General features: G+C 40.7%; 1 protein-coding gene across 5 annotated transcripts in view; it reads right to left on the bottom strand.

The window, feature by feature from the left end:
* The window catches only part of chl1a (cell adhesion molecule L1-like a), a 147,629-nt gene that overhangs the window by 6,721 nt on the left and 114,247 nt on the right, over window positions 1-26,661 (bottom strand). For 4 of the 5 annotated variants that reach the window (XM_024375645.2, XM_024375647.2, XM_024375643.2 and 1 more), the window contains 5 exons: window positions 24,486-24,690; window positions 23,984-24,106; window positions 22,220-22,399; window positions 11,272-11,442; window positions 8,688-8,760 (listed from right to left, as the gene is read on the bottom strand). In XM_024375645.2, the coding sequence (XP_024231413.1) occupies window positions 8,688-8,760; window positions 11,272-11,442; window positions 22,220-22,399; window positions 23,984-24,106; window positions 24,486-24,690 (752 nt within the window). The remainder of the gene's footprint in view (window positions 1-8,687; window positions 8,761-11,271; window positions 11,443-22,219; window positions 22,400-23,983; window positions 24,107-24,485; window positions 24,691-26,661) is intronic. The other variant, XM_024375646.2, reaches the window with a different exon arrangement.

The raw sequence follows: 26,661 nt of genomic DNA on the forward strand, positions 1-26,661 counted from the left end.
CGCTGCAGTACGGCGCCCTTGGCCACTGTGCCACCCGGGAGGCACCAGCCTTGGCTTTTCTAACTGCCTGTGTATATTGGTTTCTAACTTCCCTGAAAAGTTGCATATCACGGGGGCTGTTCGATGCTAATGCAGAACGTCATAGGATGTTTTTGTGTTGGTTAAGGGCAGTCAGGTCTGGAGAGAAACCAAGGGCTATATCTGTTACTGGTTCTAAATTTCTTGAATGGGGCATGCTTATTTAAGATGGTGAGGAAGGCATTTAAAAAAAAAACAGGCATCCTCCACTAACTTGATGAGGTCAATATCCTTCCATGATACTGGGGCCAGGTCGATTAGAAAGGTCTGGTCGCTGAAGTGTTTCAGGGAGCGATTGACAGTAATGAGTGGAGGTCATTTGACCGCTGACCCATTAAGGATGCAGGCAATGAGGCAGTGATTGCCGAGATCTTGGTTAAAAACAGCAGAGGTGTATTTAGAGGGCAAGTTGGTCAGGATGATATCTATGAGGGTGCCCGTGTTTACGGCTTTGGCGTGGTACCTGGTAGGTTCATTGATAATTTGTGTGAGATTGAGGGCATCAAGCTTAGATTGTAGGATGGCTGGGGTGTTAAGCATGTTCCAGTTTAGGTCACCTAGCAGCACGAGCTCTGAAGATAGATGGGGGGCAATCAGTTCACATATGGTGTCCAGAGCACAGCTGGGGGCAGAGGGTGGTCTATAGCAGGCAGCAACGGTGAGAGACTTGTTTTTAGAGAGGTGGATTTTTAAAAGTAGAAGTTCAAATTGTTTGGGTACAGACCTGGATAGTAGGACAGAACTCTGCAGGCTATCCCTGCAGTAGATTGCAACACCGCCCCCTTTGGTTGTTCTATCTTGTCTGAAAATGTTGTAGTTAGGGATGGAGATTTCAGAGGTTTTGGTGGTCTTCCTAAGCCAGGATTCAGACACGGCTAGGACATACGAGTTGGCAGAGTGTGCTAAACCAGTGAATAAAACAAACTTAGGGAGGAGGATTCTAATGTTAACATGCATGAAACCAAGGCTATTACGGTTACAGACGTCATCAAAAGAGAGCGCCTGGGGAATAGGAGTGGAGCTAGGCACTGCAGGGCCTGTATTCACCTCTACATCACCAGAGGAACAGAGGAGGAGTAGGATAAGGGTACAGCTAAAAGCTATGAGAATTGGTCGTCTAGGACATCTGGAACAGAGAGTAAAAGGAGCAGGTTTCTGGGGGCGATAAAATAGCTTCAAGGTATAATGTACAAACAAAGGTATGGTAGGATGTGAATACAGTTGAGGTAAACCTAGGTATTGAGTGATGATGAGAGATATTGTCTCTAGAAACATCATTGAAACCAGGTGATGTCATCGCATGTGTGGGTGGTGGAACTGAAAGATTGGATAAGGTATAATGAGCAGGGCTAGAGGCTCTACAGTGAAATAAGCCAATAAACACTAACCAGAACAGCAATGGACAAGGCATATTGACATTAAGGAGAGGCACGCTTAGCCGAGTGATCTTAAGGGTCCAGTGAGTAGTGAGGATGGTTGGGGTCACGGTGATTCAGACAGCTAGCCAGGCCATGGGTAGCAAGCTGGCCTGAGGTCTGTTTTTAGCCACCTCGTGTGTTTCCATTTGTAGATTAGTGAGGTTCCGTGTGGTAGTGGGGACCAATCCAATTGGCAAAATAGACATAGTTATAGTGACCCAAGAAAATTGTCCGATGGCCTATTCAGATAGAAGCCGATAAGACAGCTAACGATTAGCGGGCCGCAGATGGCCGTTCAGGTAACGTCGCGATGGAGGAGCCAGTTGGATAACTCCCTTGGGCAGATAACGTTGGTATTCCAGTCGTGAAGGCCCGGTGGGGCTCCGTGTCAGCAGTAAAACGCGTCTGGATAAGTGATTGTAGCTCAGGAGTGGCTGATAGAACTCTTCAGCTGGCTAGCACCGGAATAATTTATGTTTGCTCTGGGACCGACGTAAGCCAATAGTCACTCGGATAGCAGCTAGCTAGCTGCAAGATCCAGGTGTAAATGTCCAGAGCTTGCGGTAGAAATCCGGGGATATGGAGAGAAAATAGGTCCGGTAATGCTCTGGTTTGAGTTGCGTTGTACAAAACTGCCGATAGCTTTTCGAGCTAAAGGATAGCTGATGACCGCCAACCGTGGTTAGCTGAATACTAACGTTAGCCAGTGAACTGGCTAGCTTCTGGCTAGCTTCTGTTGTGGATTTCAGATTTTGAGGTGAATAATACTTTTTAAAAATGTTATATAAATTGGTGAGGCGGGTTGCAGGGAGAGTGTTTTGAAGTTGAGTTTTTAGAAGGAAAAAAACATCACATTGTAGGATTTTTTATGAATTTATTTGCAAATTATGGTGGAAAATAAGTATTTGGTCACCTACAAACAAGCAAGATTTCTGGCTCTCACAGACCTGTGAGACTTCTTCTTCTTTAAGAGGCTCCTCTGTCCTCCACTCGTTACCTGTATTAATGGCACCTGTTTGAACTTGTTATCTGTATAAAAGACACCTGTCCACAACCTCAAACAGTCACACTCCAAACTCCACTATGGCCAAGACCAAAGAGCTGTCAAAGGACACTAGAAACAAATCTTTGGAGGGAGTTGAAAGTCTGTGTTGCCCAGCAACAGCCCCAAAACATCACTGCTCTAGAGGAGATCTGCTTGGAGGAATGGGCCAAAATACCAGCAACAGTGTGTGAAAACCTTGTGAATGCTTTCAGAAAACGTTTGACCTCTGTCATTGCCAACAAAGGGTATATAACAAAGTATTGAGATAAACTTTTATTTTTGACCAAAGACTTATTTTCCACCATAATTTGCAAATAAATTCATTAAAAATCCTACAATGTGATTTTCTGGATTTTTTTCCCTCATTTTGCTTGTCATAGTTGAAGTGTACCTATGATGAAAATTACAGGCCTCTCTCGTCTTTTTAAGTGGGAGAACTTGCACAATTGGTGGCTGACTAAATACTTTTTCCCCCCACTGTATATACACGGGGCACGACAAGACGAGGACAAAGGACGTCTGACTGCTATGCCATCTTGGAAACTAAAGTTTTAAAAAGGTAGTGGTAATATTTAATTCACTACAGACATTTGTAGGCAGCTTAACTTAACTGTCCATACCAGGGGTAGGTTTTGTCAAAATACAATTTTTTTGAACAAGCTGTTTTCGAAACTGTACTGTTTACATTAATTCTGATTATTTCCAGGGATTCACAACATCCTGAAATGTATATAGATATCATTGTTAGAAAGAATACTATATTTCCATTGACGGAGTGATGCTGAATGAAATACTCAACTTTCCCCACTCTCCTCTACTGTTTTACACTTGTTGTGTGCTGTGGATGTGGCAAATAAGTATTGAAACAGCATTCGTATTTTAAAAATTGGGAAAAAGCCACTGCAACATGGCAATGCAGCTTCTAACGTGATCAGAGCAAAAATGGCCCATATGAAACTAAGAGAGGAGATATTATTATTTCATACAGACTTTAACAGACTTTGGTTACCAATGTAAGTAGAGCAGTAAAAATAAATGTTTTGTCATACAGTCTGATATACCACAACTGTCAGCCAATCAGCATTCAGCGCTCGAACCACACAGTTTATAACAGACCATATACCACGTGTATGAGAAAACATGTATTTTTACTGTTCTAATGAAATTGATAACCAGTTTATAATGCAATAAGACACCTCTGGGTTTTGTGGTATATGGCCCATGTGCCACGGCTGAGGGCTGTAGTATCCAGGCACTCCACATTGCGTCGTGCTTAAGAACAGCCCTTAGCCGTGGTATATTGGTCATATACCGCAACCACTCGGGCCTTATTACTTAAATACGGTACACCGCACAGCCCTGACTCCAACAACAGAATGGTGAAGGCGAATACCGGTCATTAAAAATATTAATGAAAGTAAACAGCTGATTGGCCAGTTATATAAGTAAATAGCAAGCATTTTTGAAACAGCTGGTTTGATACAAGTTTGAGGTTGGATTTTTGAAGTGTTTTTTCTAAAACGTGTGCTCTGGTCACAAAGGATGAGTCAACATTATTTGGTTATGAGTTAACAGAATATTAACTTTTAAAAGTGAGATTTTCACTGGACAGTTACTTTAAAAATATTCTGCAAAGGCATGCATGCGTATGCCTGAACAAAACAGATAAAAAGACACTTCATGGCAAATGTAATGTCCATTAGTCTCGTGGAATTCTTGTCTCATCTCATTTTCTTCAACTGAAATGAAAACTAATTTGTTATATTTACATATCTCGTCTCGTTATCGTCATTCGTTTTTGTTCAGGGAAAATAGATAATTAAATGAATATTTTTTCGTAAAATGTAGTTATAGTTGATTCAATTAAATATGCACTATGTAGAAATAGTATCTAATTTCAGTTTGTGTGACAAAACAAGCAAGTATAGTGTAGAGAATTATTGTACCATCTAAACCATGGATGGGCAACTGGCGCCCTTTTGTAGTTTCTTTAATTTATTTATTACATTTTTTGGGAACTCAGTTGGGGTCTCAACTTACTGTTGAGCATTAGAATACAAGGCACAATTTTGAAATGTGGTTGTGCATCAGCAGTCACTGAATTTGCCCATGTCAGGAAATTGTTTAGATTGGTAAAATTAGTCTAGCGGCAAACTACCTAAAATTGTAGTAAGCATGGTAGAATTACCGACTGGGGTGGTGCCCTGTCACGTCCTGACCATAGAGAGCCTTTATTTCCTATGGTAGAGTAGGTCAGGGCGTGACTGGGGGTTAGTCTAGTTTATATTTTCTATGTGGGGTTCTAGTTTTGTTTTTATATGTTGGTGATTTTGTATGATTCCCAATTAGAGGCAGCTGGTAATCGTTGTCTCTAATTGGGGATCATATTTAGGTAGCTTGTTTCAACCTGTGTTTTGTGGGATATTGTTTATGGGTAGTTGTATGTCAGCACGCCATTGTCGTCACCTTTCGTTATTCTTTATTGTTTTGTGTGTTTCACTGAATAAAAGATGCCTAACCCAGACCACGTGACATGCCAATTGATCATCAGTTATCATGTTAAAAATTGTAAACATTTGCATACCCACTATGGCAAAATGTGTAGAATTACATGAAATGAATTGTAAAACTGATATTGTTTTCTCTCCATCCCATGGCAAAATGAGTAGAATTGCATGAAATTTGTAAAAAAATTGCAAAATCTTCTCTCCGCCACAACGAAAAAAGGGGAAGAATTGCAGCTAACTTGATTTCAAACGGCAATACTTAGCAGAAAATTAACTTAAATAAATGTTTTGTTTTCTTTGCTATCACGAAGGGGCGCCGCTACAATGGGTGGGGAGGTATGGATGTGGCTACACTGACCCACGAGCCACTGCAGCCCCTCATGATGAGTTAAGTTTTTTTTGTAGATACCACCCGCATCATAGTTGCCCATCCCTGATATAAACCGCTGCGAAATATATTTTCCATAACCAAAAATATTGTCTTTTCAGCTGTTTGAAGCTGGTGTACAAAACTGAAAGTAAAAGATGCAAAAACTGAACTTCAAAACGGGAGGCATAGAAATAGCGCATATAGAACATATCTACCGATTCTTAGACTTGCTTTCAATGAGAATCTATAACACACATTTCTATGTGAATTTGGTTGGGTCGCCCAAAAAGTGACATCTTGCAGCTTTAACACTGATATACACACACACTCGCACACAGAAATGCTCACACAAACAAACTCACAGACGTGTGCGCACATGCACACGGAAACACACACAGCTAGCATGGCTTTAACATAGCGGGTGGGGGTGTGGGTTTGATGGGGAAAGGGTGGATGGGGGGCAAGGGAGGCGGGGTGAGGCTACCACCGTACAATCCCTTCACTTCACTAATTGCTAATTGCCAAGGCTTCAGGACGGAAGGCAATTTCAAATCTCTTTAGATGGAAATTGCCCGAGTGCTGCTCATTCCGTACAGAGTGGCCATATGCAATCCCAGACAAACAGCCTGTCATTCCTGGTATTCCCAGGGGAGCACGCCGGGGCCAAGGAGATTAGATGCCAATTTAAGACTGGGCACATGGCCAGCTTGCAGGTGTCTCTCGACAAGACAAAGGGTCACCTCAGTACCAAGGATTTCTTATCACCCTCACTAAAGCCCAGGACCATCAATATGTGGTATTACGCTACATTATCTCTGTCCCATTTAGCATTCATAATTCAGTGTGATAAGATAATTTATCAAATGGTTGTACATACTGAATAGTCAACACAAACATGAGACAATTGATTAGGGGAAGCATTTAAAATATATAGTTGTGAAGATTTACATATCAGGCCTTTAAGAAATCATTTTCAATAATCTATTAAATCATCCAACATTAATCTTCTCATATCTGTATGATATTAGGTAATGTTTCAGTTTACACTGGCCTCATTTGAATTGCTACCAATCTCTCTTTCTTTTTTCTACATCAGAGCTGGCAAACAAGTGCCTATATAACACTAAGTGTTATGTTTATTGGTGAAGTGCGGCAGCCGGTGCGACCCATCATGGGCTGTGTTCGAATACCCATACTAAACCTACTGTATACTACATAATTAATGAGTATATACTGCATACTATTAGTTCATTTTAGTATACTGTAAACTAACAATATTATTTTAGTTGAGCATACTAGAGCTTCACCTGTGTACCGGACGTTGATGCTGTTGCTATGGAACCTCTTGCTAGCTTTTTAGCATAACAAATGACTAGCTAAACATTTTACGATTTTGTGAGTGTCCGTAAATTCAATCTGCAGTGCCGGAGTGCGCTCTCGGTGTTCGTAAATCCAGAGCGTTGTCAGACTGTAAATTCGGAGGCCGAGGAGTAGGGTTGATCCGAGCGTTCAACGGCTGTCAAGCACCCAAGCTAACTGGCTAACGTTGGCTAGCTACTTCCAGACACAAATGACACACCTCACGATGACCATTTTACTCACCATAGCAGAGCTGGTTAGGCTGTTATGTTATCCAGAGCATTGATGATTTAACAATGAATTAACAATGTCCATTGAAACGGACAACAACTATACCACTTAGCTAAGAATGTGAATAATCAAGTCAATAAACTTTAGATAGCATATAGTTAATATACTGCCTGGCAAGTTTGATGTATTAGTATCCAACTAACGTTAGGTAACTAACTAACATACTAGTACATACTGCTGTAATGCTATGCGGCTCGTAAGGATTGAAAAGTCATTACTTTATTACACTGCCCAACATTTTCTTAACATTTGTCATTAGTTAGTTCAATGAATATGTTTTCGCTCGTCGGACTTTGGCTGCATATTTTCTGCCAATTTCGTCAAATCTGAAAACGTTGTGAAGCCACGGCCATTTTCTGAAGAATTGCATTATGGGCCCTAAAAGTACGGAAATAGTGTCCAATGCGTGTATAGTTCGTATTTTGTCAAGTTTAGTACGGCATCCAGGAACATTTGGCATACTAACTATATCCATACTATTACCAATAGGCATACTATTTACTCAATTCATGTCACAAATAGTACGGTTAGTATGAGTATTCGAACACAGCTATTGTCACGTCCTGACCTTAGTTCCTTTTTTGTCTCTATTTTAGTTTGGTCAGGGCGTGAGTTGGGGTAGGCATTCTATGTGTTGTTCTATGTTTTTGTATTTCTGGTTTTGGGCTGGTATGGTTCCCAATCAGAGGCAGCTGTCAATCGTTGTCTCTGATTGAGAACCATACTTAGGCAGCCTGTTTTCCCACTATGATTTGTGGGTAGTTGTTTTCCGTTTCTGTGTTTGCACCATACGGGACTGTTTCAATTTTCATTTCTTTCCTGCACTTTGTTCTTTTGGTATTTTCTCGTTCTGAGTTATTAAAGTTATCATGGACACGTACCACGCTGCATTTTGGTCCGATCCTTCTTATTCCTCATCAGAAGAGGAAGACAATCGTTATAGCTAAGCTGTGACATCACCATACAGTGATAAAATTACTGCAGAGTTGCTGCTAGAGTCTCGGGTTCATTTTGGGCTCTGATCTGAATCCAACTTCCTCCTCGACCTCAGCTGCAGCGCCTTGCTCTCTATGAGAGAGGAGTTAACTGGGCACTGCGTGGTCACACAGACATGAGAGAGATGGAAGTACATCACTGATTTTTGATGACTTTGGTTTTTTTTCCAGCTTTGAAGGAAGTCTTTTGTCCTACATGTCTCAGAATAAATCATGTTTTAAAGCACATCTACTACATAGGGAGCCACGTACAACAAATGTGTTTGAGATTTTACGGAAGTGCACATGCACCCACCCAGACACACATTGACAAAACATATACTGTACACAATATCCTACTCTACAGTACCATATCAATTTAAGGACAACAAATACCTACATTTTTTGTTTACTTAGCTGCTTTCATTTCTGTGCTGATCCAAGAAAAGCGCATGCATATAAGGTTTTCTTTCGGGACAAGAGAGATGTACAGTAAGAAAATCATGAAAAGTACGGAAGTTCCTCTAATCTCATTGCCACAAAGCTCAATCATAAATACATTATAGTGAAAATACATATTGCTGTCAATGTAAGCACTTCCATATTAAATCTCACCATTCTCAAGAACAATAGCAAATGGCTCACCTGTAATCACAGAATGTGTCATCATTCATGCCCTGGGACTCAACTTCAGGGTGGAGATCCTCCTTTTCCTTTACTGCAAGATTGAAACATGTTCTATTAGCCTAGTACCAGAAAGCTCTATACAGACTCTTAGAATGTTTTCATTCAATTACATTTAAGGGAAGGAGATTGTTGTAACACTTCACAACATTTTCATGAAAAATGTATAAATAATTGATAAATAGTTCCTCATTATATAATCATAAACATTGATAAGCATTACCATTTATAAAGATTAGCAACATTTATTATAGTGTATAAAGCATCAAGGTTAATAGAAAATGTAACCGGACATCATTCAAAACGACACTGTGGCAGATCCCGGTTGTGAGAAAGTAACATTGTCCCTGCATGGAGAAAAAGCAGGTCCTACCTTCAGTACAAAACAGTATTATTTTGGTTGATCAAATGACATGTACCAGGAAGAGTCAGTGTGGTTTTCAGGAGTACATGTTTGATTGCATTCCATCCCTGAAAGGTACTCTGCTTAGTTGAACCATATAGGGTTCTTCAGCTTGTCTCGATAGGTGAACCCTTTTTGGTGCTAGGTAAACCCTTTTCAGAGGGTTCAACCTAGAACCCTCTACTGTATGAAGGGTTCTTCCTAGAATCTTCTATAAATGGTTCTACTAATCACCCTTTTATCATCTAAAGGTTCTTCCTAGAACTCTCTATGAAGAGTTCTCTATGAGAACCATTTTATCTTTGAAAGGTTCTTCTTAGAACCCTGTAAAAATATACTGTATGTTAGAGATGAAAAGGTTTTTGGTAGAACCCTTCATAGACGGTTATATGAAGAACCATTCAATAAGGGTTCTACTGTAGGCCAAGATAAAGGAAACATTTCAGTTGTTTGAGCTGGTATAGTGTGGGTCGCAGGTCCACTCAAGAGGGCAAACAAAAAGTAAACAAAAATACCAATAAATAGCCATTCTGAGTGATCACCTTCAACCTATGATGAAGAATTTCTATACTGATGGTAGTAGTCTCCTTCAGGATGACAATGCCCCAGTCCACAAGTAGTCATTGAATGGTTAGATGAGCATGAAACCCAACGTAAACCATATGCCATGGCCGTCTCAGTCACCAGATCTCAACCCAATTGAAAGTTATGGGAGATTCTGGAGTGGTGCCTGAGACAGCGTTTTCCACCACAATCAACCAAACACAAAATTATGGGATTTTCTTGTGGAAGAATGGTGTCGCATCCCTCCAATAGAGATCCAGACACTTTGTAGAATCTATTCCAAGGCGCATTGATGTTGTTCTGGCAGCTCGTGGTGGCCCGACACCCTATTATGGCACTTTATGTTAGTGTGTCCTTTATTTTACAACACGTATGTAACACAAATGTGTAATTCTCTCAGTAGAAACCACAGAAGGATATGAACAACAAACATCTCAAATGACCAAAAATATCTCCTCAACCATCCTGAGTGCTCTTTTGTGCGTCTGTTCAAAGCGATTTCCAACTGCTCTATGTGTAAATATGATAAAAAAATAAAGGGGCTTTTGATAGATACAAAGGAGAGGGGTTTCATGAAAAGCATCAGGACAAGTAAAGGAGGGAATACAGGGGTGATGAAATATTCAGTGTTCATGTTAACAGCTCCCACAGGCGGAAATGATGAGAGCGAAAGAGAGCGGGTGAGACAGCAACACCTTTGTGAGGCCGAGACGGGTGCACAAAGGCTCGAGAAGAGCCGGGGCCGGGTCCAGGTGAAGGCGGAGAAGGGGAACAAAGCTGACTGATTCCAACCTGTCTTTTTGACAATCCCAGTAATCAGCGGTGCCGGGCTGGGACACGAGGGCCACAGCACAGAGAGGAGGGAAGGAAAGAAGGGAAGGAAAGAAGGCCTCTAGCACCTTGCCGATGTTTCACACACAGGGTTGAATGGGCTTTGTCTGATTTCCCACATGCATGGACTGATTGGCATGCACGTTATGCAAAGAGCATTCCCACACGTCACAACTTCCGCCGAAGTTGGTCCCTCTCCTAGTTCGGGCGGTGTTCGGCAGTTGAAGTCGCTGACCTTCTAGCCATCGCTGATCCACTTTTCATTTTCCATTGGTTTTGTCTTGTCTTCCATCACACCTGGTTCCAATTCCATCAATTACATGTTGTGTATTTAACCCTCTGTTCTCCCCCCATGTCCTTGTCCATAATTGTTTTCTTGTAGTGCTTGTGCACGGTATGCTGGTATTACCAAGTTTTGTTTGACCCATTTATTTGTATTGTTCTGTTGACGGTGGTTTATGGATATTAAACGACACCGTTGTAAATCAGTTTTTGCTCTCCTGCGCCTGACTTCTCTGCCGCCAGTACGCACCTCACTACAACAAAGCTGAAGCTGTTGGCCAGGTTCGGGGTCCATTTTATTTCACTCAAATCAGGAAATAAACAGGCATTCAATTTGTGAATAAATACAAAAATCACCATTGAAAACAATAGGTTAATGTTCAGTTGACGAGTTGAAAAGCAATTTATTTCCTCAATCGAATTAAATAGATGCCAAAACCAGCGAAGTTCAAAGACAAAACTGACCTTGGACACTGGAAGACATGTTTGGGTGAGGTGGCGTACCTGCGTATTTGCCACCCTTGTTGCGGGTCACGAAGCATGCGATGAGCACGGTGAGGGTGAGGAGAGCCACAGCGCACATCATCCCGATGAACCACCCCTGGGTGGAAACTCCCAAGTGAAGACTGGCCAAACCTAACCCACCCCAAACAGACAAATGAGGTTAGTTTGCCCCATGCACTAAACAACTCATATAACAACGAGTACATTAGAAAACAGATTGGCATGTGAACCATATGGAAGTCCGTTGAGGTCATGAAAATAACTTTTTTTCTCAATAGACCTCCAGAGTACAATGATATCCCCTATTGTTTGATTGTTTCACTTTCCCCTGGTAACATTTGTCAATCACTTATAAAATAATATAAAATGAAGGACACAGGAAATAAAAACACATCTCACCACAGACGCTGTCGATAATTGTCGATAAATGCTTGTCAATCTGGTATTCTGTTGTTGTGAGTGGAATGGACAGTTGATGGCTACCAATTGCACCACTTGGGACTATTCTCTCTTACCTTTAACCCTGGTCTGTATAACGTCTTCGAAAATACTAGCATTATCGAGCCGTGACTTAGCCAAGAGACGCACAGTGTACACCGTCCCAGGCTCCAGCCCGTCAATCAAGTGGAAATTCTTAGAAGTGTTTACTGCTTCTGAAATCCTCCAAGTACCTTCACCTACAGGATTCGCACAACCATCAGGTGTTATTAGTCAGGCTAGCAGCACATGGTAAGGACTATCACCATGCTAAACGCTACTTCTACGACAACAACACTGAAAAATACATTGTTTACATTTCAGATAATGGAAACAAAGTATAAATAATTGTAAGTTACTGAAATGCAATAGCAGTCAGTTTGTGCATACAGTACAGTCAAGCCTTATATATCCTTATAACTAGGGCTGTGGTGGTCATGAAATTTTGTCAGCTGCTGATTGTCAAGCAAAAAACTACTGGTCTCACTGTAATTGACCGTTAATTAACATAAACACATTTAGCATCTCCTGTCTTCCACACATAGCCTACAAGTTACTGATGCAGACCTTTGGAACATCTACATTTTAAAAAGTCAAATAAATCCATGCAATATAGCCTACACCATCACAATAAATCCAGTATTTATTTTAGACAGGTCTAAAGATATGAAGAAAATGTAGTCTATTTCAGAAGAACAGAATAGCATACTCTGCATGGTCCTTATGTTAGGTCCTGATCTGGCTATGCCATATAGCTTTGAGCTACACTAGTTCATTTAACAGAAAATGTTGAGCAACATTAGCTCATAGGCGCTCATGAAGTGTTTGATTCGATTTTTGATTACATTTGCATTGATGTCAGAGTGATTAGAGGGACAATAGAGTAGTTCGCCAGTTCAGTAAGCTACTAATGACCATCAGCAGCATCAAAGCTTGGAGAAGCCTAATTACCGTTACTAAACGGTCACATGGAATTTGACTACCATCATGACTCGTGACCGCCGGTGTGGCGGTAATATGGTCACCGTAACAGCCCTACTTATGACATATAACTACATGCGTCCATTAAAAAAAAGAGTAATACACTAGCAATGAGCTACTTTTTAAAAAAGCTGTGGGGGTTAGAGAGTAGCTTACGGTTATTCATATAAGCGACATAAAGCTGAGAGTCCTGTTGCTCGTCCCCGGCAGTCCAGCTGATTTCTACAAAGGTGTCACTCACATAAGAGCTTATGTTAAACAGGGCTGGGACTGATAAAGAGAGAAGAAAGGAAGGGGAAAGAAAAGAGAGGCAGGGAAGAGAGGATTAGTGAAGCCAAATCGGATCCCCCAAGTAAAGAACACTGCAGCCACTAGGCACCCTTCAAGGAGACTGTTAGAAAGCAAGGCAGGCATCCTCTACTTGATTGTGTGGAATTGGATTTGGTGTACAGGGAGATATATAACTTAGGCAAGTCTTCTGAGCTGCCATTTATGACATCCCACATGCAATAATATCTAAATAGATCCGACTACTTAATGTCTGGAAATTGTATTGTTGTCAGAGACACAGAGTGGAAAATTCATCATAATAGAAATATAGCAAAAAACAAAGGAGCATCATATTAGAAGTGTGAGTAGGTAGTATACCTAAGGAGGAAGGAGTTGCATTCACAGGAATCGAGCTGGGAGGAATGAGAGAGCAGTTATGCCCTGAAATGAAAGACGCACCTCAAGTTCCAGTGTACCCATTGAAACAGTTTCTAAATTTCTACAATGGTCTTGTTTACGTAATGACCCATTTCAAATTGTACTTTGTCAACATTTACAACGGAGGTCTACTAATGGTAGGTTCAGTGCTAGGTATCAATGTAGTGTTATTGAATGCTGAAACAATTGTGCCCAGGCTCTACAAATTGACATCTCGCCACCAATTACAAATGCCTATTTATGGTTAAAAATGACGCTGCTACCACTACTGTATACTATAGTGGCGTCATTCAACACATTCTTTTGAAGGGCCACTACATTTTTGCATTAATTCCATATCTTATTTGGAATTACAAGCCTAAATCCCAGAATTAGCCTAGTGAGCAAAGCTGGTTGAAATGATGTCAAAATTACTGTAAAACAGATTCTAATGACATAATTTCAACCCGTTCTGCCCGCTGGGAAGGGGGCATGTGCCTCTTTAGTTTCGATGGGCATGACACCACTGGTATACTGTTACTAATGTTAGGGCAATGATCATCACACTACTAACCTATCAAAATATCCCACACAATTAACACATTCCGTTTGCAATTCTAACATGTTCCAATGGCATGGGAAATGACTTCATAAACTATTTCCAAAACATTTGAAATGTAATAAGGATCTAAAAATCCACACCAAACTATAGCTTTTAAGGTAATTGTTGAAGCAAAGATAGGGTAGAATGCCTTTTACATTCAACATGTTATAATTCAATGTGTTACAATCAACCGTGTTATTGTGTAATTCATGTATTTCCAACGCATTTTTAAGTAGATTTCCGGTAAGGTACTACTACCACAACTACCACTATCTGTGTTTGGAATTCTATCCAGGAAGCCTATGGATACATAGTCCTCTCAGTGGGTGCCACAGCTGGAATGGAGGAGAAATCTTCAGAGGGAGAAGAGTTCAAATAAGGCACCACATCGCAAACATGAGGAAAGCTAGTCTCCAGGCACAGTCAAACACCAAATACCATACATGTGTACGTAAGCACCGATGCATGCACGCACGTACACACACACATACATACACGCGCAACACAAAAACTACAACCATCATATATCAATGATGATGACAGCCAAATGGTAAATTTTTAATCAGTCAGACATATGCAAGGGATACACAAAGCACAACAATAAAGCCAGGTATTGATCTTTTCAAAACAAGTGAAATTATGAAATGTGCTTTATGAAGAGCTTATACACTGAGTATACCAAACATTTGGAAAACCTTGCAAATATTGAGTCGCACCCCCTTTTGCCCTCAGAACAGCGTCAATTCTTTGGGGCTGGCCCATTTTGACTCCAATGCTTCCCACAGTTGGCTGGATGTCCTTTGAGTGGTGGACCATTCTTGATTCACACAGAAAACTGTTGAGCGTGAAAAACAGAAGCGTTGCAGTTCTTGACACAAACCGGTGCGCTTGACACCACTATCATACCCCATTCAAAGGCACTTACATTTTTTGTCTTGCCAATTCACACTCTGAATTGCACACATACACAATCCATGTCTCAATTGTGTCAAGCCTTAAAAATACTTATTTAACCTGTTTCCTTCCTTTTATTTACAATGATTGAAGTGTATTTAACAAGTGACATTAATAAGGGATCGTAGCTTTCACCTGGATTCTAAATATCACATACAGTGCGGCAAAAAAGTGTTTAGTCAGCCACCAATTGTGCAAGTTCTCCCACTTAACATGTTGAGAGAGGCCTGTAATTTTCATCATATGTTCACTTCAACTACGACAGACAAAATGAGAAGAAAAAATCCAGAAAATCACATTGTAGGATTTTGAATGAATTTATTTGCAAATTATGGTGGAAAATAAGTATTTGGTCAATAAAAGTTTATCTCAATACTTTGTTATTTACACTTTTGTCACGTTCTGACCATCATTCGTGTGTGTTTTCCTTGTTTTAGTATTGGTCAGGACGTGAGCTGGGTGGGCATTCTATGTTGTGTGTCTGGTTTGTCTATTTCTATGTTTGGCCTGATATGGTTCTCAATCAGAGGCAGGTGTTAGTCATTGTCTCTGATTGGGAACCATATTTAGGTAGCCTGTTTTGTGTTGGGTTTTGTGGGTGATTGTTCCTGTCTCTGTGTTTGCACCAGATAGGGCTGTTTAGGTTTTCACGGTTCTTGTTTTGTTAGTTTGTTCATGTGAGTTGCTTTATTAAAGAACCATGAATAGAAACCATGCTGCGTTTTGGTCCGCCTCTCCTTCAACTCAAGAAAACCGTTACAACTTTGTTGGCAATGACAGAGGTCAAACGTTTTCTGTAAGTCTTCACAAGGTTTTCACACACTGTTGCTGGTATTTTGGCCCATTCCTCCATGCAGATCTCCTCTAGAGCAGTGATGTTTTGGGGCTGTTGCTGGGCAACACGGACTTTCAAATCCCTCCAAAGACTTTCTATGGGGTTGAGATCTGGAGACTGGCCAGGCCACTCCAGGACCTTGAAATGCTTCTTACGAAGTCACTCCTTCGTTGCCCGGGCGGTGTGTTTGGGATCATTGTCATGCTGAAAGACCCAGCCACGTTTCATCTTCAATGCCCTTGCTGATGGAAGGAGGTGTTCACTCAATCTCACGACGCATGGCCCCATTCATTCTTTCCTTTACACGGATCAGTCATCCTGGTCGCTTTGCAGAAAAACAGCCCCAAAGCATGATGTTTCCACCCCCATACATCACAGTAGGTTTGGATGCAACCCAGCATTCTTTGTCCTCCAAACACGACGAGTTGAGTTTTTACCAAAAAGTTATATTTTGGTTTCATCTGACCATATGACATTCTCCCAATCTTCTTCTGGATCATCCAAATGCTCTCTAGCAAACTTCAGATGGGCCTGGACATGTACTGGCTTAAGCAGGGGGACACGTCTGGCACTGCAGGATTTGAGTCCCTGGCGGCGTAGTGTGTTACTGATGGTAGGCTTTGTTCATTTGGTCCCAGCTCTCTGCAGGTCATTCACTAGGTCCCCCCGTGTGGTTCTGGGATTTTTGCTCACCGATCTTGTGATCATTTTGACCCCACGGGGTGAGATCTTGCGTGGAGCCCCAGATCGAGGGAGATTATCAGTGGTCTTGTATGTCTTCCATTTCCTAATAATTGCTCCCACAGTTGATTTCTTCAAACCAAGCTGCTTACCTATTGCAGATTCAGTCTTCCCAACCTGGTGCAGGTGTACAATTTTGTTTCTGGTGCCCTTTGACAGCTCTTTGGTCTTGGCCATAGTGGAGTTTGGAGTGTGACTGTTTGAGGTTGTGGACAGGTATCTTTTATACTGATAACAAGTTCAAACAGGTGCCATTAATACAGGTAACGAGTGGAGGACAGAGGAGCCTCTTAAAGAAGAAGTTACAGGTCTGTGAGAGCCAGAAATCTTGCTTGTTTGTAGGTGACCAAATACTTATTTTCCACCATAATTTGCAAATAAAGTCATAAAAAATCCTACAATGTGATTTTCTGGATTTCTTTCTCATTCTCATTCATTCTCATTTCTCATTTTGTCTGTCATAGTTGAAGTGTACCTATGATGAAAATTACAGGCCTCTCTCGTATTTTTAAGTGGGAGAACTTGCACAATTGGTGGCTGACTAAATACTTTTTTGCCCCACTGTACACATACTAAGATGTGTTTAAGATGGTGCCGACAGAGATGGCAGCATTGCAACTTGCTCTTAGAAAACTTTTATTAGCTCAGGAAATGTTTTGTGTCATTACATACAGCCGGGAAGAACTATTGGATATTAGAGCGGTGGTAACTCACCAGAACTACCAGCATTATGACCAGGAATACGACTTCCCTGGAGCCGATCCTTTGTTCACTCTCATCAGAGCAATTGAACTTATTCCAGAGGCCAACCCAAAACATCGCCGGCGGAGGAGAGGGACTCGAGGCGGCATGCTAGTTCGATTTAGGAGGCGCACACACTACCCACCGCTTCCGAGTATATTACTCGCTAATGTTCAATCTTTGGATAATAAAGTTGATGAGCTTAGAGCAAGGATTTTTTCCAGAGAGACATCGAGGCCCTCAAAGAATTTCACTGAACTTTATGCAAACTGGAAACAACATATCCTGAGGCTGCATTTATTGTAGCTGGGGATTTTAACAAAGCAAATCTGAGGACTAGGCTGCCGAAATTCTACCAACATATTGACTGTCCTACTCGCACTACTAAGACTCTCGACCATTGCTATTCAAACTTCCGGATGATTACAAGGACCACCCAGCCCTCCTTTTGGCAAATCTGACCACAAATCCATCTTGCTCCTCCCGTCTTATAGGCAGAAACTCAAACAGGAAGTGCCCGTGCTTTGTACTATTCAATGCTGGTCTGACCAATCGGAATCCACGCTTTCAGTCCCATCAAAGCTGGGACCGAGAGACTGAAAAGCAGCTTCTATCTCAAGGCCACCAGACTGCTAAACAGCAATCACTAATCACTACATTGAGACCCAATCACTGGCCACTTTAATAAATTGATCACTAGTCACTATATACAATGCCACTCCAAATAATGCCACTTTAAAAATGCTTACATATCTTACACTACTCATATCACAAGTATATACTGTATTTTATACGATCTATTTCACTTTGCCTATGCTGCTCGACCATCGCTCATCCATATACTTACATTTACATATTCTCATTCACTCCTTTAGATTTGTGTGTATTAGGTAGTTGTTGAGGAATTGTTTGATTAATTGTTAGATATTACTGCACTGTTGGAACTAGAAGCACAAGCATTTCACTACAACATGGCATAGACTGACCAGGTGATTCAAATCAAATTGTATAGGTCACATACTTTTATTTTTTTATTTAACCTTGTTTATTTAAGTGAATGTGATACCGTAGAATAGTTTAGCCTGTCCGGAAGCAAGACGTCGGTCTCGGCGACATGGCTGAATTTCCTTTTACAACATTTTGCATTAACATCTGCTAACCATGTGTATGTGACAAATAAAATTTGATTTGAGGATTGTTTTGATCACGTGGACTGGGATATGTTCCAGGTAGCATGCAAAAATAATCTAGACGCATACACGGATACAGTGACTGAGTTCATAAGGAATGGTATAGGAGAAGGAAGTGTATAGGAGTACCCACTATGACTTTTAAAACCTATCCTAACCAGAAACCGTGGACAGATGGTAGCATTCGCTCAAAACTGAACGCGCGAACCACTGCCTTTAACAATGGCAAGGCGACTGGTAATATAAACAGTGTAGTTATTCACTCCACAAGGCAATCAAACAAGCTAAACGTCAGTATAGAGATAAAGTGGAGTCGCAATTCAATGGCTCAGACATGAGATGCATGTGTCAGGAAAACCAGCCACGTCGCTGAGACTGACATCTTGCTTCCAGACAGGCTAAACTATTCTACGGCATCTCATTCACTTAACAATGCTTACATATCTTGCATTACTCCTCTCATATGCATATACTGTTTTTTCTATACTATTCTACTGCATCTTAGTCCGTTCCGCTCTGACATCGCTCATCCATGTGTATATAGTCTTAATTCATTCCTACTTAGATTTGGGTGTATGGGTATATGTTGTGTAATTTGTTAGATATTACTTGTTAGATATTACTGCACTGTTGGAGCTATAAGCACAAGCATTTCGCTACACCCGCAATAACATCTGCTAATCACGTGTATGTCACCAATACAATTTTATTTTGTTTGATAAATATGTGTATGTCTTGCCTAGTTAAATTTAAAAAAATGTATGTGACCTATACAATTTGATTTGATTCACCTGGTCAGTCTATGTCATGGAATGAGTAGGTGATCTTAATGTTTTGTAGATTCAGTGTATAGTTACAGTAAATGCAATAAAGAGGAACAATGGGTACATATTGAAGATGCACATGCTTATCCCGGGAATCTTTTTACGTGTAAATTTTCAAAGGATAAAGCTAAGAACATTAACAACGTCATAGTTAAGAACATTATAAAAAATATGAAAAGAAAAGTTAAAGTATTCTACAAGAATCAATATCACTCCGTAAAACACAATCTTTTGGAACAATACTTGGATAGCTTTTCAGAATTCACTGATAAATTTGTCCACATTGGAAAACTAAAGGCATAGAAACCATTAATGACTTGGTAACAGGAAATACATTTGTTTTCATGACAGAATTAAAAAATAATTTTGGACTGAACAATGTAGATATTTTCAAATACATGCAACTTAAAAGTTACTTAACACAACATTTCGATTTGAAATCTTTTGGACATCAGAGCAACCTTGAGGGAATCTTATTTGTGTCACGTGTGCTCCCTTCTCCGGCCTCTAGGTCACCAGGCTGCTCGTGTTTCTTGTTTTAAAGTTCCGTTCCTTTATTAAATGTATTCACTCCCTGAATTTGCTTCGCGACTCTCAGCTCACATCGTTACAATTTGAGTCAGGAAAAGATCTTCATATGATAGGGAAGATATACAAAACCTTGCAGAGCGCATGTCCAACTGACAATCTCTTAGCAAAAAATATAACTATTGGAACCAAGACTTAAAAAGAACTGATGAAGAACTGGCACAAGATGGAGGGAAAGTTGGAGCATAACTAAGGAAATTACAGTTAACGATAATTTTAAAGCTTAATCCAGTATAAACTAGTATATAGAATTTATTATACAAAAGACAAAATTCACAAATTCTACAGCACAAGGCCAGAGTCAGGTCTTAAGTGTAAAACGAATAATGACTCAATAATCCATGCTTTCTGGGAATGATATTATAAAGTCCGGAAATTGTGGGCGTAGCTAGAAAGTTGGCTGTCAGAAGTATTACAATGCAAACTTGCTTTTGATCCGTCTGTCTTCAAATTTCAAGACATGGCATGTGGGGGTGTAGTGAGATACCCGATGGGTTGGACAATTTTCTTCATCACTCATCTTGAAACCCGCCATCATTAACACAATGGAAAAATCAAATTATTTAATATTTAAATACTGAAAGTGCGTGGGCAACGGAAAGAAACAAAATGGTGCCAGTTTCAGGCCATGTGGCAGAAAGTGATGTGGCCGCCGGAGATCAGGGTGGGTGTGTAAGTGGGTCTGGGCAGATGTGATGTAGTTGATGTTTGTACAATGTAGTCGTTTGTACAGTAAGTGTATGTTTTGTATTGTTTATAAAATATCAAATGAAATCGTTAAAAAAAGAAAAAGGGATCATAGATTTAACCCGGATTCACCTAGTCAGTCAATGTTATGGAAAGAGCAGGTGTTCCTAATGTTTTGTGCACTCAGTGTAATTGAATCTCTGGTGATACAATGTTTTTCTAAGGGATTTGTGGTAGGAGGTTTTGCTATCTTAAATGCAACATACATTTTTTTTCTCTCACTTTTTTGCTACACCATGAGGAGACAGACAAAAATAGATGGTTTTAGACCAGTTGAAGAGTCCCAACACATTGTTCTGATATCACTGCTGTTGTGTCCTTGTATCACAGCTGTTGTTCTTGTTTAGTTTCTCAGTAGTTTCTCTTTTTCTATTTCCTTTGTACCATACACTTATTTCTTTCTCTCACGCATGTCAGTCTCTCTCATCCTCTCTCTCGCTCACAGGCACCCACCCACACTCAAATACAAACAGAAACAAAAACACACAACCCACAATTTCCCATATTCCCAGGATGCATCTCACAGTGCCATGAATGTTCCATTGTATGTAGTATCAACTTCATACTCTCTATCACCTCCCATCAATGTCTCCAAACTCATTGCGTTCCAGCTCCCCTATTGCCTATTGTAGATAACAATGACTGACTTGGCCAGAAGGCACACGTGCCCAATAGGCCCTTTTATCTCCATTCAGAGCTATATACTCTACCATGTTCAGTAATGACAGACACTATAATGTCCCAATAGGAGCAGTCAACACTTCAAAACACCTTCAACACTTCAAAAACTGGTTGTCTCAACAATGAGTTCTCATTCAGCTTCATCAACGTGGCTGCCTGATATTTGCTAAAAGTTGTCAGAATATACAGTTTGTCTCATAATCTAGATGTCAACCACAAAACAACAAAAGGATTTGAAGTTGTTGTTGAATATTTGTTTGCACAGTGTAAACTATACATGTGTAGTTGTATTTGGCTTGACACGAATGGATGCGATTTCAAAACCATGTCTGCAGTTGTAGGAGAAAGTTTAGGGTTATTTACTATTACCTTGTTTTGTCTACTAGTTCGTTGTAAAAAAAACAAGCTAGCCTTTTAACTTCCAACATCTCCCCAATATGATATAACAATGTGTAACCTACAACATTATCCCAGTTTGATATGTTGCTTGAATGCGTTCATGCCCATATCAGCAAAAAATAGAACAGAATTCTTCCTCACTGTGAGATAGCAGAAAACAGCTGTAAAAACTTCACCAACTTTTCCATTTTAAAATAGCCTAGAATCACACAGTTATTATTACTTCCAAACAAAAAGCATTTTATGGACTCTAATAAATCAACAATGTTGTTTGGATTATTGTTTGAAGAGTCGCTGAGATTATATTTGGTTATGAGCTACAAGCGTACCGACACCTACTACAAGCAACCGTAGCTGTGTTGCGTAGTGTTTTGTTCCGTAGCGTAAAGTAATCAATGAGTTTAACACAGCCATCAACTCCCTCAACCATGATCCATCCCCCTGTGGATTGGCTACTCACTTGCTTCTGTGACCGTGCTACCCTCCTCCATGCGCTGGGGTCCGCAACCCACCCTGGTGCAGGCGCTCAAGTAAAACATGTACTTGCTCATCTCCCCCAGGTCCTGCAGGAGCCACTGGGTGGTGTCGGCACTGCTGACGTTCACCTCCTGCATGTCCCCCATCGCCAACGTCTCATTTACTATAGAAGAAGAAAATAATGGAAGCCATTTAGCAGACGCTTTTATGCAAAGCGACTTACAGTCATGCGTGCATAATTGTTTACATTTTTTATTTAACCTTTATTTAACTAGGCAAGTCAGTGAAGAACAAATTCTTATTTACAATGACGGTCTACCCCGGCCAAACCCTAATGACCCTGGGCCAATTATGCGCCGCACTATGAGACTCCCCAATCACGGCCGGTTGTGATACAGCCTGGGTCTGTAGTGACACCTCTAGCACTGAGATGCAGTGCCTTAGACCGCTGCGCCACTCGGGAGCCCGAGTTTTACGTATGGGTGGTCCCAGGAATCAAACCCACTATACTGGCGTTGCAAGCGACATGTTCTACCAACTGAGGTACAGAGGACCATCCAAGAAGAAGATAAACACACACACATACACAAAAATACAAATTTGTTTGGAGAGGCTGGAGCAGAGCTCACAGTCAAACATTCACATGACACGGGTCATGACTTTTGTGAGCTGACGAGGAAAACAAGACTCTAGTTACAAGACTTGACTAAGAGTCTGGGGCCTAGTCATATGCTGTAATTAGGCTCCAGAGGTTTTCATTGTCAGGTCTCGTGGTAAATAAATGGAGATGTTAGTGTTAGTGTTATAGTATTTTACTGCTCTTACAATTCACTGCCTCCCTTTTTTCTGTATTAGTGCCTTTCCATGTTATTCCTAAAGACGTTGCTCTGAAGCAGCATGTACATAAAGAGATACCTCTATACAATGGTAAGGTTTAATAAGATTTCCTTGTTTATTTTTGTTGTTGTAATACTGTATATTTGCCAGCCTGTTAGGCTCTCTGAACCAGTTCTATTGTAATGTTTATATTCCCACTGGCTCCTTGTACTTTAATATCAGTGAAATGCTGATATCTGATGACAAGCACTGAAAAGGGCATGCTGGCTGCATTCAGAGGCCTGACTGGCTCAGTGGGTGCTAGAACAACTGCAGGGAAGTGTCTCCCATAACATTTCACACAATGCCTCCAGAAATGTCAGGCAAAAAAAAAAATGCAGGTAAAAGGAAAATGTAATGAATATGATGAAAGCCTCTTACCTCAGTGTTCTCTCCATAAGATAAGTGTTCTCTTCATATAAGATGTGAATGATTTCATTTCAATTCCATGTGATAGAAAGCATTTAATGACATATGAACACTAGCCATGTCTTCTTTTGAATTAGTAAACGTTTCCATTCTATTAGGGGAAAAACAGCAACTACATTTGATATGCCTATAGAGGTAACCCTCTGCCCGTGGGCAATACCAATAATTGAGCTTTAGAGAGAACCCAATTGACCATTGAGTATTTAAACAGCACCATCTAGTGCAGGTTTTGATAGTGCAGCTATTGGAACAACAGCAAACTGTACTACAGTAAATGACCAGTCTAAACTGACTGCTAGGTAATAGTAGGTCAAGAGTAATATTCAGCTGGTAATATTGTGGTGAACTTGTGTGTACATACTCATCTACTGTAGTAATACTAGAGGGGTCATATGAGTACATACTCATCAAGTAATACTAGGGTGGTCATGTGTGTACATACTGAGTTGGTACTGCAGGAGATATCCCGTAAGGATGCCGTTTGCCTCAAAGGGGGGTGCCCACACCAGGGTGATAGAGTCTCTCTGGGCGTTTGACACTGTCAGAATGGGCACTTGTTCGGGAACTGTCAAAACATCGAAAAACAAACAAACATTACACATTCAGCCTACAATCCGTCATAATCGTATTGAACATACTCCTTAGGCTTACCTTGCTGTGAAATCTATAGGCTTTAGCGTTCACATATTTTGAGCTTCATTTTTCAGCAAGGCACACAAATGGTGTATTAATATACAGTATAAGACAAACACTCACACTTACAGTAACATGTTGTGTTCTGTGACAACACCACAGTTCTCAGGGCGGGTGATGTCACTGCACAATGGCTATTACTACAGGACACAGCTAACTGTCTCACATCTGCTACACAAAGTTTGCATTGTTGTACTGTTATGCCTAGAAGTAAACCTGTGAGTGCACACATTCCTCTGCCAAATATTTACCTCCTTCTGGAGTCTGGAATGTGACGGGGTCACTATTGGGGCCGTTGCCCCTTTTGTTAAAAACGTTGACGGTAAGTCTGTACTCCGAGAAGGGTCTGAGGCCAGGTACCATGGCATGGCTCCTGTTCCCTGGGAACGTCAGGAAATGTCTCTCCTCAGGAATTCTGTTGGAATGTAGGAGACTCCGTTTCCTCAGCCAGTGCACCTGAGGGAGGGATAGAAAATGAAGAGACTTATATGGCAGCCATTTTGAAGATTTTTTTATTTTTATTTTACTAGGCAAGTCAGTTAAGAACAAATTCTTATTTCCAATGATGGCCTAGGAATGGTGGGTTAACTGCCTGTTCAGGGGCAGAACAACAGATTTGTACCTTGTCAGCTCGGGGGTTTGAACTTGCAACCTTCCGGTTACAAGACCAACGCTCTAACCACTAGGCTACCCTGCCGCCCCAAGATGATATTCAAATGAGAAAAGTTTTGTTTGTGATGGATATGGTTTCACAGGACCTTTATTTATTTATTTATTATATATTTTTATTGGACATATACACTCCCCTCCATATGTATTTGGACAGTGAAGCTAACCATTTTAATTTGGCTCTATACTCCAGCATTTGAGATGGAATGTTTCATATTATGCGACAGTACAGAATGTCAGCATGTCTTGCGAAATTTTGGAGTCACTTTTATTGCAAGTAAGAATAGAAGATATTTCTGAACACTTTTACATCCATGTGGATGCTTCCATGAATATGAATAATCATGAATTGTGAATAAGGATGAGAGAGAAGCTTACAGAGGCACAAAAATCATAACCCCCATTTTTTGTTGCCGCCTCTGAACGGCATCTCACTCATCATTATTTATGATTTATTCATGATTTTTCTTAATCATGGGATCAGAAACATCTCACCTACTCAGTTAAAGAAAACAACACTAGTCATCATTCAGTTACTATTGGACAAAACATAACCCAAAACACAATCAAAACAAACAGCAAATTAGTTTGTAGAGTCGCAAGCTTGATGTAGTTGTCACGCCCTGACCATAGAGAGCACTTGGTTCTCTATTGTGTAGTAGGTCAGGGCGTGACTAGGGGGCGTTCTAGGTTATATATTTCTATGTTGGTGCTCTTGGTATGCATCCAAATTAGAGGCAGCTGATGTTCATTGTCTCTAATTGGGGATCATACTTAAGAGTTCCCTGTTCCCACCTGCTTTGTGGGATATTGTTTTGTGTTTGTGCACCACGTAGTCATGTTTCAATGTCCGTTTATTATGTTTTGCTTAAAGTTTCACTTTGAAATAAATATGTGGAACAACATCTGCTGCTCCTTGGTCCTGTTCTTAAGACATCCGTGACAGTAGTCAAACTTTTGACTTCCTTAATACGTTATAAGCGAATATGTTCAAATTAATTATTCAAATGGGAGGACTAGATACATAGTGATTTCATTTCTAAACAGTAAAACATATACTTATGAAAATACCCTCAAAGACTCTCAGAACATGAGGATCAAGATTCTCTGGTCTGATGAAACCAAGATTGAACTCTTTGGCCGGCCTGAATTCCAAGTGCCAAATCTTTAGACCTAGTGCATGTCTCTGTCGAGAGCAAAACTTGATTGGAGTCCAAGCCACACCTGAGGTCCCACAGTTGACAGTGCGAGAGCAAAACCAAGCCATTCGTCCTGGGGGCTCAGAGACAGTATTGTGTCAAGGCACAGATCTGGGGAAGGGTACCAAAAAATGTCTGCAGCATCCCTACGGGAAGTATGGTGGTGGCAGCATCATGCTGTGGGGATGTTTTTCAGTGGCAGGGACTGTGTAACTAGTCAGGATCGAGGAAAATATGAATGGAGAAAAGTACAGAGAGATCCTTGATGAAAACCTTTCTCCAGAGCACTCAGAACCTTAGACTGGGGTGAATGTTGTGGTAGCAGAATCAGAATTATTTAGGTAACATTGATAAATAAGATGTTTTATCAATTTTCATAAGTATGCTTATGTGGAAAAAGTTACTTGGGGCCCAGAGAGGGGAGAGGTCAGGCTTGTCTTCATATGTAAATGCATATTTTAAACCTTGTGAAGGGATGACTGAGGGGGAACCAATTATCTCTTGGCTCCACAATGTCTGTGTGCCAGTCACTCCTCTCCGTAAGCTTGTCGAGGAGGGG

The sequence above is a fragment of the Oncorhynchus tshawytscha genome, linkage group LG16, assembly GCF_018296145.1.
Source record: "Oncorhynchus tshawytscha isolate Ot180627B linkage group LG16, Otsh_v2.0, whole genome shotgun sequence".
Taxonomy (NCBI): Eukaryota; Metazoa; Chordata; class Actinopteri; order Salmoniformes; family Salmonidae; genus Oncorhynchus; species Oncorhynchus tshawytscha.